Source organism: Indicator indicator, chromosome 17 (genome assembly GCF_027791375.1).
Source record: "Indicator indicator isolate 239-I01 chromosome 17, UM_Iind_1.1, whole genome shotgun sequence".
Classification (NCBI taxonomy): domain Eukaryota; kingdom Metazoa; phylum Chordata; class Aves; order Piciformes; family Indicatoridae; genus Indicator; species Indicator indicator.
Genome location: NC_072026.1, coordinates 2,681,842 through 2,697,740, shown reverse-complemented (window position 1 = coordinate 2,697,740; position 15,899 = coordinate 2,681,842). Strand labels below are relative to the sequence as shown.

Genomic DNA, 15,899 nt, shown 5'->3' with positions numbered 1-15,899 from the left:
ATGGCGGCCAAGGTGAGTGCCGCCTTGCGCGAGGGAGGGCAGTGCTGCGGCGGCTCCCTCGGCTGGCGCTCCCCCTCCTGCTCACAGGCACCCATGGCCTTGGCGGCAGCGGGAGGATACCCCACGGGGGCTCTGCCGGCTCCCCCGCAGCTCCGGAGCTGCCCGCACCGCGCGGCCTGCCCACACGCTCTCCGCCCCTCAGAGCCGGGCCGGGCGCCCCGCTGGGCCTCGCCGGCTGAGGAAGGGGAGGGAGCCTCTTTTCCGGCGGGGCTGCGCGGCCCAGAGGCAGCCTCAGCCGGCGAGTCACATGGAGCTGGCCGGGCTGGTGCGTGCAGTCCCGGCCCGCCGGCTGCTCCGGCCGGAGGAGCGTGGGGAGTGCGCGGTGTCTGCGGGGGAAGCGGCCAGGCCTGCCAGGCCGAGTAGGTCTTTGGGGTGGTGCTACCGCAGGCCTCGGTGGTCGCCGTGCACCGACCTTCCCAATGCTGAAATTGGGCTGGCTCCACAACGTCTCTCCTCCAGCATAGGGAGATGAGTCGTGGCTTCTCGGAGTGGGAACATGCCTTCAGCCTGTAACCATGGGTTCAGACAGAGTAGTAAAAAAGTAAGAGGTCTCGGTGCTGCTTTCTCCGTTGCAGAACCAGAGGGAGAAAGAGCAGGTTCAAAAGATTAGCTAAATTTTACAGCAGGGAATAAAAGAAGTGCTCCTCTTGGTTCTCAACTTACTTACAGCTTGTGAAACCCTTCCACTTCTTCCTCGGGAGATGAAATACCAAGATACTGGTTTGGTAGTAGCACTGTAAAGTGTGCTACTGTTACACCCTCACTGAAACAAGGGTGTAAAAATCATGCTGCTACAAACTAACAGGGTCAGGAGTATCTAAAATATCTTTATTTGTAGAGATAATACAGTGCTGTTAAACAGAGGGAAATGTGCCTGTAAAGAGCTAGGCTGTCTCAAAATATTTAGTCACGTTTCCCAGTTTTTCAAAGTCAAACTGACGAATAGGTTGCCCTCACATGAATCTTTATTTTCGCAAAACATTTAAAGCATACATATATCTGCAAAGATGATGTAAATGAGGACAGCCAAAGGAATGAAAATGAAGCATTTCACCATAGCTTGTTATGAGACACGTAGATTGAAAAACCCACCATATTTGGCTTTGTTGTATGCCTTGGTGATCTGCAAGTGGTACAGTTTGCCACATGAATTTGAATGATGGCATTACTTTTAGTGAAGAGACTTAATTTCATGTGTGCTTTATTATTTACTATTAAAAAATCAATGGAATTTTATTCTTCATAAGTTTTCTCTCTCTCTGGGTTACCATCCAGCAGACAAAGATTGTAGACAAATCTGGAGTCAGTAAACTGAGTTGAAATGTAAGGATGCTTTGTTCCACTTCTGTGGGTTTTGGGTTTTTTTGTAGTTGTCAACAGAGATTTATAAATAAATACATATCCAAATTAAAATACTAGATTTGGCATATACTTTTTAATATATATATAGGGGCACCTCTGCTATGAGGGCAGGCTGAGGGTGCTGGGCTTGTTCAGCCTGGAGAAGAGAAGAAGAGAGAAACCTAGCAGCCTTCCAGTACCTGAAGGGCACAAGAAGGATGGAGGGAGTCTGTTTACAGAGGCCTGCAGTGACAGGAGGAGGGGCAATGGTTTGAAATTAGAGAAGAGCAGATTTGGATTGAATATTAGGAACAAGTTCTGCACCATGAAGATGGTGGAACACTGGAACAGGTTGACCAGGGAGGTGGTTGAGGCCCCATCCCTGGAGATATTCAAGGTCAGGCTCGACAGGGCTCTGGGCAACCTGATCTAGTGGAGGATGTCCCTGCTGACTGCTATGGGGGGGTTGGACTGGATGACTTTTGAAGGTCCCTTCCAACCCAAACCATTCTATGATATATAGGTATACACATCAGGGGTTTGCATATAGCCTACTCTTTTGATTACCTGTTTTCATTTTGAGCCTTGTTCCTACCTTGAACACAAGTTTCCTTATTTGTGCTCCAGTTCTGGAAGCACACACAGAATGTGGAGAGTTTCAGCGAGAAGCAATACATAATGTCTTGGAGATTAGCATAAATTAAATATGTGGCTTATATTATGCTTTGGTTTCTATTCTGCATCTTTGGAGTAGAAGACTGAGTTCTTTGTAGTGATGTAGCTTTTTAACTTTTTTTAATAGAATCTGTATTTTTGATCTTTGATAAGATTCTAACACTTTGAAGTAGATTGTTTGAAACGCAAAGACTTAAAGGCAGAATTATGCAGGTACATTTGACAGCTTTATTGTTATATTTTGATTAGTTTTACTCTAACTCTGCTATTAAAAGCCAAAGCTGTAACAATTTTCTGCTAGAGAACATATAATAAAGTTCTTAAGCAAATAATTGCTGTTCAGTCTTCTCATCAAAAATACTGCTACATCTGTTAGTCTGCACTGTGTAGTGCCTTGAAATATCCAATGTCCTTTTTATGCCTGTGGAAAAAACAACCTACTGCTGGTATGTGTTGCAGTGTGATGGCAGTGTCAGTAGCATGGCACTGGTGTTACTGGAAATCTTACTACTCTGGCCATTGGCCTTTCCTTCTACAACCATCCAGAGTATTAGGGTTGGTAATTTCTATCATCTGTAATTCTGGTGATGTTTAGATCTGTCTTCATATAAAATTCATCTCCAGAAGATATCATCTGGGCTCAGGGCTTTTGTAACTGCAGGTGTTCAGATCTGTTGCCATTAGGGACTGGGTTGGGTAATTTTCTTCAGTTAGATTCATAGGGCTTGTGGCAGAGAATTAATTCAGATAAACACAGAGCTAGTAGTGAAATGCGGAGCAAATGTTTTACTGTTTCAGTTTTTAAAGAGTGAATTTAAATATTTCCTGAATTCATCAGAGAATATTTTTTGGTTTGAATCAGTTGTTGACTGGCATTCTGGAAGCATTCTCCAAGATGCCCCTGTAATTCTGTAATTCTGGCCTTTTTTACACCTCAATCTTCTTGCAGATGTTTTTCTCTGTGTTCTTTTCCCCATCTTTGCTACAACAACATAATCCTGTTATTTCTTAGTTCGTAGTAACTTGTTTTAGAAGATTTCATAGGTAAAATAGCCAATGTATTCAGCTAAGCAGTAGATAATTTTCTTTTTTTAAAATACATACTACCCCTTGAATTAATTTTAATAACTTAAGAGCCAACTTAGTGAACAGAATTATTTTCCATATACCTCCCCTTTGGATAAAGGAAGTGGACAGACAGCTCAGTGTGGTGAAGCCTCTTTTGTGTAGTCAAGGTGATGTTACTTTTCTTTCACCTCAGTCTTTTGTGATTTCAGTAGACAAGAGTGAAACCTTCTTGGAATAATTGTGCAGCTGCTCACTTGGATTTTAAAACATTGATGCATTTGTCTTCAGGCTCCAAAAGTAAAGCAGTTACTGTCAGTCAGGACTGGGCTACTTCATCGTTCCTGGTAATTCTCTTTCACATTTAGTGCAATAAGCTCTGTTGTGAATTTCTAAACCAAATTAATCAAATGTGTTAAGTGAACAATGTAATGTTTTCATGGCTTCTCACTTCCAAACTTTATTTTCCTTCTGGTATCTGCTGGATATTGGTGTGTGGTCTTGGCAGCATTGTGTACAGAAATAGGCTGGCTGAATTAGGATACATTTTAAACCCTTTCTTCTCATAGTGCTTTAAAGATACAGATTTTCCTTTGAGGATGGCTTTCCCTTCTTAGATAACTTCTGTAGCTCATACTCTGGCATTTCTCTCTTGAGCAACATTATCAGAAAGTCTACTTTTGTGCTAATTAGTTTATATTTTGGTTAGTGCCATCCGCTCACACCTATTTTCCATGTCCTGGTGTTGTTCAGTGCCAGGAGAGCAACTCCTGCGTTGGACAGACCTGAGCCAACAGAGCCTTCTGGTAACTTTTGCTGCTGAGGTGGCCATGCAGGCATGAAAGAATGAGTGCTCCTCAGTATAGCAGTTGGAACCTAAGCTGTACTGACTGTGCTAATCACTGATGTTTGATGTTAATGAGCAATATATGTTAAACCTTTTTTCAACATGTCATTAAGTGATTTTTTTCCACAGTGCTGGTATCATTTGTGATCCCAGCATGGCTGCATTTTCCTATATGTAGGACTTTTTTGTCTAGATTTGTGGAAGAGGTGTCACCTCTGTCTTCTGACCATGTCCATGCTCGCCAGCACAGACAGGTCAACACGGGAACAACAATTTCTCTAGTAACATGACTTTTGGTGTCTCTCTCTCTGCCCCACTCCATATCCAGAAGCGTTGTTGGCTTAGCTTGCAGTGTCTGCTCCTACAATGGTGTGTATGTATGCTATCTGTAAACCTCCCTCCTCAGGTGAGGAAGTGGGCAGCAGCTACCACAGGGTCCTGCCTTTGAGTCCCTGCCCCACCTGTCAGCTTCACTCAGTCTCTGTTTTGTGCTGTTCCCATCTCTCCAGCTTTCATCTAGTGGCTGTCTCCAGCAGCTCTGTATCAGTGCCCCCAGGCCTACTTCAAAGTAAAGTGTAGCGATGGGGTCTCACTAATGCACATTAAGAGGATAATGCATGCAAATCAACATGGTTGTGTTTACAGAGATGGCTTTGCCAGCTGAGATTTGCCAGCTTAGCTGAGCTGGAGTTGTGGGGGTTTGGAGTTTACAGCTGACATAGGTGCATTAGAAGAATTTCCTGACATCAGCCCAACCTGAAGAGAAAAGCAGATGGGGTTCTGTTTCTTGAAGCAAACGAGCTCAATCCTACACATTGTCCTGCCATTTCTGTGCTGGAGAAAAGCATGAACTAAACAGTAGGCACTAGCAGACTTCTAGGGTGGTGCTATAATGATGCTGACAAGAAGGTTTCGTGCTCCAAGGAGAGGGAAGGGGCACCTTAGCTGTATGTGCAGAATGGCAGCACTTCATATTAATAAAGGGAATATAGAGAAGGCTTGCATAACACTTCTTCACCTTGGCCCCCCTGTGAAAAAAATGCAACTGAGGAATCATTTTGAGCTTTGTCCTACATCTTTCAGCTCTGGCACTGTCAGCTTGCCCCTTCTTTCACAAGGGTCCACTCATCTTAGCAGTGTCCTCCTCCAGCTTTGTGGTTGGCTGTGTTTGTATGTTCTGAAAGGTTTGGTGTGAGGATCACACAGTGCACTTCAGAGGTGATGGTGTTCTGCTGTCTTGAGTGGTATGATATGCATATGATTGGAGTCTGAGGAACCTGAGCTCGTTCAGCATGGTGCTTTTGCCTTTCTCCATGTTCATCGTTTATTCATTACTACACCTAAATGCTATGGAATAAATCCTGCTCCTCTGGCATGGTATTTCCAATTGGAAGCTGAGATAACACTGATGATGTAGTAGAGATCTATACTAGAGATTTAAGGTATTTCCAAAACCAAGTTGGTTTTATCCCTGCTGTTATGTTTTTCTGGCACTCAGAATCCCAACCTGGTGGGGACTAGAAGTGATCTCTGGAGATCATCCAATTCAATTGCCCTGCTAAAGCAGGGTCACTACCACATCACCTTTATGCAGATCCTGGGAATGTTTTTCATACTTGTTTTTATGAAGCTTCAAACATGCTTCAGGTGAAGAAGAGACAAGTTTTTACTGATACAGAAGAAACCATAATCTGCCAAAACTGCAGATGCTGTAAATACTGTGGCAAGTTGTAAAACACATGGTATGGCAGCAGGTGTAATACCAGCTCTGGTTGGAGTCTTAAGGCAGTTGTTTACAGGTGAAGCTGTGTTTATGTAATACACTGTGGTGTTTTTTTTTTTAATGTTCTAAGTAGGCATGAAACTCAGGACCAAACCTCTACATCTGTAATTTACACCACAACACAGGTGATTCAAAAAGTGATTCTTAATGCCAGTAACTGCCCTGAGTTTTCTTTTGTTGTCAAAGGGAAGTTGTTCCAAACAGGTAGTAGTTGAACCATTCTTTGAACTAGAAAGGAGATGATGTTTTGTCTGTTGTTATGGAGAATTCCTATTAATAAAGTTGAGATGTGTTTTGCTGAAACAAGAGGTTTATTCCCTGACTTGGAGTATGTTGAATAGATTAAAACCTAATTTAGCTTAGGGGGTGATGTAAGCAGCACAATTCTGGACACACAATTCTAACTGGTACTTTAGACCTAACTGTTGCTGTCAGTTGTCCCTATCTTTTTCTTTACCATTGTAATTTGAGAATATCTTGTCTAAGACAGAACAGGTTTCTGAAAGGTGTACTGTTTTATAAAGGTTTTAGTGGTTGGACTCAAGGATCTTAAAGGTCTTTTCCAGCAAAAACAACTCTATGATTCTAAAAGTGACTTGTTCAATCCCATGTTTGGTCAAGCAGAACATCATAGTAAAGTCCAGATTTTCCTAGAGTGATTTTTTTGTGACTGCATTAAGACTCCCTTTTTTCATGTCTCTGTCCCAGGTGGTGAAGCTGGCAGTTCTTTCTTCTAGTCTGCCCTTTGCATGTTTTACTGTGTATGCAGCTACAGAGAAGGAATCCAAAGGTCAGCTGGTGAAGCCACACCAGGTGAGAATTTTGCTGTTGGTCAGTCTTTAAAAGAGTGCTAGAAGAATCTGCAGAATACCATCTCTTTCCATGGAATTGTATTGCCCAGTGAATAAAATACAGAGCTAAGTAATAGGTGATGATAAAAATTACCTTTTAAATGGCTGGCCGCTCTAGCACAAATGAAACATGAAGTGTTACAATAGCAAGTCAGTGACGTTTTATCTCATTTTCATTATTACATTTCCAGACTGAAGACAGAAAAAACGAGTATAGTACTGATTATAATAGTCCTTTCCTACTGTGCAATCTCCAGTCATACATTAGTGCATCTTCCAGATATTCTGCTCATGTTTTTTCTGAATAAAAGGTATTTTTATCATACTCGGTAATTCTGCTTTTAGAACTTCTACACCACTTTCAGTTTTCATTTCTAAAGAATTAACCTGCAGTCACACTCATGCAGAGTAAGCTTGTGGATCTGAGAGAGCGTGCTTCCATGTGGAGGTTCTGTTGCTGTAGTGGGAGCACTAAGGGTCTGTGGTCTTAAAAGGTATTATTCAGTGTAAATACTAATGAGTGTACAGAGCTATCTCCCTGCAGTACAGCTGTGCTTCTCTTTCCAGCTTCCGATTTACTGTCCACCACCTCTGGAGTCAAAGTACGTTGAAGAGCAGCCTGGCCACTTGCAGAAGCAATTTTCTTCAGTAAGGCAGAGAACCGGCCGCTATGTCGGGTGGTGCAAGGTGAGAGAGAGAGAACTGCATCCAAAGCTCCCTGCACATTCTGACATAACTCAGCTAAAACGTTGAACTAACCCTGAATGGTTTTGCAGTTCCTTGTGTGAGCACAACCCACAGCTTAAGATGCAGAAATGAGGCCTTCTCTTGTTTTTCTCTGCTGTGTTTATAACAGGGAACTTGATTGTTTGCTCTTTTTTCCAAATCAAAAGGCAGTGAGACAAATAGGCCCCCTTCAGTCATTGTTGAACTGGATCTTGGCCAGCCCACAATGCCAGGTTCAGAGATATCTTTGGGTCAGCCTTCTACAGCATGAGTAATGTAGGTAAATTTTTGCTAGCAGAACTTGATATTTAGGAGTCTGAAATTCCAGGTACACTCCACTGAGAGAGAGCAAGCTGCTTCCAAAGTGCAGGTTAAAAGACCTGATTAGGTACTTAGAAAAGACAAACTGAGTCCATCCAATGTAACTGTTCAGGCAAGTTATTATTAACTAGTCACCTGTATTGAGTATTGTAGGCAGAGAATAAAATGTGATGCCTGTCACTGTTCTCTTAAGTGTTGGTCGAAGACTTTACCCTGACTGTCCTTTGTGGGAAATGTTACACTTGTATTCTTCTCTTACAAAAAAAAAGGTAGACCCTACTATTTGAAAAACGCAGAGAAATCAAAATGTCTTCCTGTTTTTTTTCTGTAAATCTGTAATCCACTGGTCTGTGAAGGTTTGTCAGTGAGTGCATAAATGCAATGATGTAGTTACAAATATCCATCAAACTTTGCCATGCCCTGAGTCCGAGGAGGTTTTTGGAGCTTGGGTAGCAGTGACCTCTGGTGGTAGCAATTCTGTTACTACAAGCAGGTGGTTTCGGTGACGTGACTGAAGTGCCCTTGTTCATTAATCTAAAGAGTTTGCATTTACTCGATTGGTTTAGCAATCTGAGCACAACGATATTAATAATAGTAGAAGGGGTTGTAATTCAGTAAACAGCAGTTTGAAGGAGGTAATGTGAACTAGATGAGCACACATCCTAGTCTAAATCAGTATTGATTATCTTTAGGGAAACTGAGGGCTATCTTCACAAACTAAAAGGCAAAGTCAGTTTTACTATGTAAGTCTCTCTAGGGACAGCAGTCTGTATTTTATAACTGAATTTTCTTTCTTGAATTTTTCTGTGCAGTAAGTGTCCAGGTGTTTGGCTGCGCTACAGTTTTGTTCCTGAAACATTTGAAATTCTGAAAGTGATCTTACTGTATTAATGAGATGTTAAAAAAAATTAAATATAGGTGTAAGCTGTACAAATATAAACATGGTAGTCAGAAAGGGGGCTAGATCTCAGCACAGCCTTTCCAGAAGATGATGGATCTGGTTTGGATTTTTTATGGTTACACAATATTTCTCTGTCTCATTGCTCTGAGCCATATGTATCAACCAAGTAGTTTTGTACTGAAAACATGTACTTCTCCAAAGGCTTTGTATTCATGTTGTTTTCTTTTGGTTTTATTTTTGTAGGATGCTTTTGTCTTTATTAAAAATGGAATAAAGGGTTCAATTCAGTTTGGAAAAGGTAAGCAAGTCACGTATGTCTGAAGTAAGAATTTTCTCTTCTTTGTCCTTGTGACTTAGAAAGATGGTTGGACCAGCAAATTCTAGTTACAGGGAGAGGAGGGGGAAAGGGTGGAAGTGGGAGGGTACTGGAATACTTTCCTCAAGTGTGGAGGGAAAAAAAGTGGCACCACTTAATTCATTGTGCAGCGTTGATTCTGTTCTAAATGAGAACTGACCAATTAAGTTGCATTTGTCATTCTGTGGATTTTTAGCTTTATTCTTAAAATCAAAGTATTGCAGAATCGTTGCAGTTGGATCTTTGTAGATTCATAGATATCTCTGTAGATGCACCTCTATAGATCATCTGGTCCATTCATCTGCTTAAAGGAGGGGCAAAGTTGGTTTCTTACATCTCTGTCCAGTCAGTTCTAGAATATTGCAAGGATGGAAGTTCTATAACCTGTCCTAATTATAAAAGCAATTTATTAGTACTAGCACAAGTTATGAGCAGTATTTGTGTTAAAGCTTAGTATCAGAAACTACAGAACAGTTATTTTCCTTAAAAATAGTATATTGGAAAATTCCGAAATATGTGTTGTCTCATTTAATTTATATTAACTCACAGTAAAATCAAAACTTAAGGCTATGTTTTCCTTTTTCTTTGTCAAAGACTAAGATTTTACAAAGCACAAAGTACCTAAGGAGAAAAAATGTTAACTGTGCTGCTGTGTTTCAAGGACTGTGATTCTAGGTCTGTTCTAACACAGGCTGCAGAGTGTGAGAGAATGAGGAATCTTTATTCCTTAGCAAAAATATCCACTCTTGGACTGTTCTCAGTTTTGGATATTCACAATTTTACTTCCATGTTTATTTCTTATGAGGGAAATAAAAGGTTTAATGAATTTCTGTGCTTCTCTTTTTTTTTCCTTCTTTTGTTTTTTAATTCTAAGATGCTTATGTTTACCTGAAGAATCCACCCCCAGAATTTCTTCCCAGAGTTGGTGTGATTACAATATCAGGCTTAGCTGGTATGATGATGGCAAGAAAAGGTAGGGATTTGGGCTTATTTACATTATGGGTGTGATGAATGTAGCATGTAAGAATCTTAACGGTCAAAAGATATTTTTTTGTTTTACTTCGAAAAGTAAAGGAACATAGAGGAAAGAAACTAAAGAGTCTTGGCATGTGGCAAACTGGTACAGGAGAATACACATCAGAAAGGATGTTTTTGGCAGCTTTGAAACCAAAAGGGCTTTCTTTCAAGATAAGTATTAAAGGAATGATACTTAGCCTGCCAGAAAATACTGTTCAGGAAATGTTCATCTCTAATATCTGAGGGTTCCTATCTGACTGTTCTACCAAAAAAAGTGCATTAATCAAAATAGTTGAAGTCTTGTATCCCTGTCACTTTTTGGTGGATGGATAAAAAAAAAAAAATCTTGGGCTTGAGAATCTGTCATGAGGGCTCCTTGTCAGTGAACAGTAGCCTGCTCCTGGCTCAGCTGCACTCACCTTTGAACAGAGACTCCATTTGCCAGGCTTCTGGCAGCTCCAAATGCTGCAGTCTGTGTCCTCAAGAGTGAATACACACAGCAGCTCTGATATGACATAGACCTTCTTCTCATTTTTCACAATACTGGAAAATCTAAGTTGGGATTGTTTCTGGAATCCACTGTTCAGATTATCAGTACCTCCTGCAAACATGACCACACTGAACTGTTATCACACCCAGGACTCTCTCCTCCAGCTGCTTTATGCTAAGTTTGGTGTAAGCAATGGTTAGGGGATTAAACAATTGCACTTCATTGATACAACTACTCAGTTTTACATTTCATTAATGTTTAATTTGTTGAAATATTTGCCTATATTACAGGTTCTAGGTTTAAGAAAATTTCTTATCCAGTGGGACTCACTACTTTAGGAATTGCTGTTTGCTACCCAGCTCAGTCAGTGGTATTTGCTAAGGTAAGTTTGCTTGTATTTTAGTATTGAATTAACAGTGAATTCAGTTAGAACATTATGCATCATGGGACTAGGAGTCAGAATTCACATTCATCTTCATTAAAACATATAATGCCTCACAGGGGTTAATTGCATAACTATAAAAAATTAATAAAATAACTGGATTTTAAAATGCAGCAATTTTTAATTCTTATTTCTCAGATAAATGAAGATTTTTTTTTACCTTGCTGATGTAAAAGTAAATGAAGAATAAAGCCTTGGCAATCTGGATCCCTGTTTTCCAGTTACTATCACCTTGCAGTTGTCTACCTGAGTAGATTATCTTAGCTGTTTATGTGGTAAAGCAGAACTGTATTAATATTTTGTATGCAAGAAGTATTTGCACACAGTACTTTTCTACACAAAAAGGGACTGAAGAACAGAAGATAAAGCCTGTGTAACTCTTCCTCATCTATAGTTTTCCAGTGTTTCCCTGCTTCATAAGAATTCCTTGTAGGTCCTCAACAAACTTTGTAGTTTCAAAACTGCGTTTCTGTGTTAAATTGATGAAACAGGAATGTCAGTAGTTGTGTTTGATTCTAGGGCTTAGCAGTCTTTTACTTATATGATCAGATTTAAGTTTTGACAGAAAGATTTGTGGAACATCACTCTGAATTCTGCCTGAAAAAAAGCCTGCTATCTTCATTTATCTGAGAAATAAGAATTAAAAATTGCTGCATTTTAAAATCCAGTTACTCTACCTTTCCATTGTGATGAATCAATTGTTAGTAATTTTGTTGGGGCAGTTTTGTTTGGTGTTTTTGTACTTCACAGTACAGTTCACAAAGCCCTGTACTGTGGCTAAAATCTTTGGGCAAGTGCTAAGCTGATATCTTCTTGTTTTCTTATGTGCAAATCACTGAGGATTACTATTTCTCGAGAGACAGTGAGATTTCTTGATTCATTGTCATTAGAGTTTAATCTCAGGGTTGGAAGATGGAGAGATCAGTAGGCAAGCTACACCGACCTTACGACCTGTCTCAGGAACTTAAATCCTTGTTTGCTGCCTGCCTACATTAGGTATCACCCTTTGCACAGTATTCTGTAGTTGCAGCTGTGAAGTATTCTGTTTCTGCAGAGCATTTGTAAAGGTGCTCCATAGGTATTGCAAGATTACAAAATTACTCTTAGAGGAGAGACTGGAGGATTTGGCCGTTCAGAGAGCAAAGCAGCGCTCACCAACATGAGCCAGGTCATCTTGTGGGCCTTTATCCTTTTGTGTTACTGTCTTTGATTTCCAACATAATGAGACAGGTTTGGATCCTATCAAACTGCTGCTCTAATCTCTTGTGCTAACACTGCCCAAACTCTGTTTGCTGGTCAGGTTTGGATTTCATTTTGAGTTGGTGGATCTGACATGTGAATGTACCTCTGGATTTCTGATACCAACTGAAACATTGTTTAGGATTTGCTTGGTGTGAGAGACTTACGAAAAGTAGGTTATTAAAATGTCTTAGTATGGGGTCAAGCAATTTCCTGTGCCAATAAGATGGACTTCACTGGAATGGTCTCTGTGTCTTAGTGTTTTTAAAGCTGTTATTAAATTATGCTTTTCTGAAAAAACAGGTAACAGGGAAAAAGTTACTCTGTGCAACTCATCAAACCTATGAAGCTGTGCGAGCACTGTGGGCAGAACCAGAAAATATGACCAAGGTAGGCTTGCTGAAGCAATGACTAATTCACATCTAAAGGGAGATAAAAGTAAACTAGAAGGTCAAGCACTAGGTCTGCTGATACTGTTGAGATTGCTAATTGTGTTAAGTGAGGCTGTAACCTCAGTGTTTAGTATTTATTGTGCCTTTTCAGACCAATAGATACTGAGATCCCCTGTGTAGTCCTACAATACCTGCAAGATGCACAAGAGAAGGTTGAGTTTCACAGCTTATTTTTGATCTTGACAAAAAGAACCCATGCCAGTTCAAGCTTTGGTCCTAAGCAGAATTCTGAATTTAAAACAAGCACAGTTACAGTAGGTACAACTGGCTTAACATACAGTGAAGGAAATTCCACACCCCTTACTGTTTTAATTACCCTGTGATAGAAATTATCTGCATCTGATGTGCTTGGGTTTTTTTCATTGTCCTGTCCTGATTGCAGCCATGGTGAATAATTGGTCAGCAACCTCTTTATGTTGACCTATTATATATGGAAAATTTATCATGGGTTTGGGCATTATCTTCTCCCTAGCATAACCTTTTCAAATAGAGCAGGCTTTCTAACTCTTACATAGTTCTCATTCTCTTCTGAGCTTTCTCTACTTTCTCTCTCTCCTTTTTCTGTTTTAAAGGGGTTTGTGTTGTTAGGTTGGTTTTTTTAAGTGAGGTAGTCAAGATAGGACATAGTAAGCCAGCTGAGACCTTGCCAGCACTAAGCAGAGAGGAATATTAACCACATGGAATTTGGGTTAGTACATCCCGGAATTAAACATGTTTTCTCTTCAAACTGAAAGGGGTTTGTTCCAGTGGAAATTTGTAAACCCTTGTCAAAAGTAGTACTTTTCTGAATAAAACTTCAGCTTTGTATGGTGATTTTATTGGGTTTAGGGTTTTTTTTGCTCTTTAAAAGCAAATGAACATTTTTCAGTTACCTTAATGTTTAGAAGTGTTTTGCTTTATATTTGTAGTGTTCATTTTCATGCAGTCCTTATATTTTATTTCCACTGAGGAGCACAAATGGAATTCTGAGTTTTGAAAATGAGATTCAGATAAATGTTATTCAACTGATAGCAAAACAAGAATTGATACAGTAAGACACGTTTTTCCCCCCTGAGTGAAGCCTGTTCCAAACAATATATTGTTTTCTGTTACTGGGATGTTACCAGGATTTATCTTTCCATTTTCTGTTACCTAAGGGTAGAAAGTGCTGTGTGAAAACTAAATGCTGTTTGAGTCTTGTGCAGGACGTATTTGGTTTCTCATCTGTAATTGAACAGTGATTTACTTATAAGGGTCTGAGGTAAAAGCACAGAGAACATCAGACCTAAGTATAGACTTGGGACAAAGTATATTTGCTTACATGTGAATTTGAAGTTATTGCACCTGAACTGTGGGGTTCTTCCAATTCAACATCACTATTGAATATCACTGTATGATATCGTATCTGAAAATAATTTCATACAGGATAAGCTTTCAGGCTTTTAGGCTTTAATTTGCAATACTCTATACAGCGTTTACCTCTGTCCATTTTAATTTTTATTAATGTTTGGTTCACAGCTGCAGCAAGAGTCAAAATCTGTTCCACAAGAAGATAAGAAGAAAGAAATTTCTAGTATGAAACCTGAGTCTGCTATTGAGTCAAGACCATTTAACAGAACAGATTCTTCTCCAGTAGAGTCTTGGAGTAGTAAAGACCCAGTGGCTTCACCAGGTGACTTCAAACATTTCAAGTGTAGTGTCAGGGCGTTAAATTGTGGCAAGGCATGACTCAAGTTTGTAGTTACCCTTGCTTTAAACTGGAGCAAACTGTCAGACCATATTATTCTTGAGAATTTATTGTACATGCTGTCTTTTGATACATACTTCAGAGCCTTGAAGTGGGGATGATCGTTTTCCCACTGTGAACCCTGTCACAGTATCAGAATTCTTATGTATTTGTTGTTCTCTCAGTGTTTTCTTTAATTCCATATGGTGTGGCCCATGTCCCATGTCATTAGCAATGAGTACTTCTGTTAAATACCTACTTTAAAATAGCTTTACGTTGTCAGAATACCACAAGTGTAATTTAAAGGCTTGCTGCTGGATTTTACTGAAAACAGCTCATTTGAATTGCCTTCTTTTTAGGGGTTCTGTATCTGCAGCTGTTGTGATCTTTACCAGCAGGTTTTGTCTGAAAAGCAAGCACTGCATATCTGGATGGGGTTTGAATGGTTTTCTCTCCCTTTGTTTTCACTCTAGCATACATTCACATCTTTCTTTGCTTTGCACTTGTGTTTTTTCTGGTTTAGTGTGTGGAATGCCTTGATGTGGTTTTGCGTTTGCTGCAGGCCAGGCTGTCTTTAATAGTTTTATGCATAGATATCTTCTGTCATTGCTGTCATGGATGGAATTAGTTCATGTCCCTACTTCAGCTCAAAATCCCCATGCCTTAAATTATTCTGTGTTGTCAGAGATTTTTATTTTCAGTAGTCCAAACAGGGCAAAGCTTTCAGAACACAGTGGCTTGTGTTAAACCAACTGATGTAGCTGGAAAAGCAGCAGACTAGGAGTAGGAGGCACAGCACTAGAAAATCTGCCTTGATATTCTCTTAGCTCCTCAGGAGTTCCAGCATCGTTAAATCTGTCAGTCCCTGTGCACTGTCATGCAGGACGGGGGTGAGGGCTCAGTGTTTTGGTAACCTTACTTCATTGGTTTTGTAAGTCATGAAGTGAAACTTAAGTAAGAGCATTTTTCTGAATTTGGAATTCTTACCAGCTGGCAGCAGCTTCAGGGAAGACACTGATTCAGTTGCTTTGGGGAGCCAGCTGCACTCCTGGGAGCAGTGGGAGAAGAAAGACTTTTTTTTTTTTTTTTCCACATCCCAAACTTTCCCTTCCTTTCCACATGTAGGGCAAAGCATCAGTATCTCTTCTCACTGCTGTGTTCAGGAAGTAGTGTTAAAGTATTGAGAGTGGGGAGAAGTCCTGCTCTCCATCCACTGCTGTATGCTAATAATTACAACATGCTTTCATCATCAGGAATCACACAGCCTGAACTAGAACTGACATATTTGGGGGTTTTATAAGAGTTTGGTATTACAGTAATTCTCAAAAAGTGTCATTAAGTGTTTCATTTGTTTGTTTTCCACATCTCATATATATATATTATTTGAATTTAATTCCTTTAATATCTCTCACAGGAACACTGAAGACAGCAAAATTTAAGCCTGATCCAAGACTTATGGACCATGGTCAGTCCAGCCCAGAGGATGTGGATATGTACAGTACTAGAAGCTAAGACAAATCTGCTTACAAATCTTTGCAAAGTATTACAGATAAAGAGAGGGGAAGAAGGGAAGGCCTAATTGTTACTGTACATACTCTGTGAGGTGTAATTTAATCAGGTATTTTCTTA

The 15,899-nt window shown here is 40.0% G+C and overlaps 1 protein-coding gene across 1 annotated transcript; it reads left to right on the top strand.

Moving 5' to 3' along the window:
* APOOL (apolipoprotein O like) lies at positions 1 to 15,837 on the top strand. The gene is made up of 9 exons (XM_054388701.1): positions 1 to 12; positions 6,480 to 6,584; positions 7,190 to 7,309; positions 8,814 to 8,868; positions 9,800 to 9,898; positions 10,723 to 10,814; positions 12,417 to 12,503; positions 14,063 to 14,216; positions 15,685 to 15,837. The coding sequence occupies exons 1-9, from the start codon at positions 1 to 3 to the stop codon at positions 15,780 to 15,782; spliced, it is 822 nt and encodes a 273-aa protein (XP_054244676.1). The 3' UTR covers positions 15,783 to 15,837.
* The last annotated feature ends 62 nt before the right edge of the window (positions 15,838 to 15,899 follow it).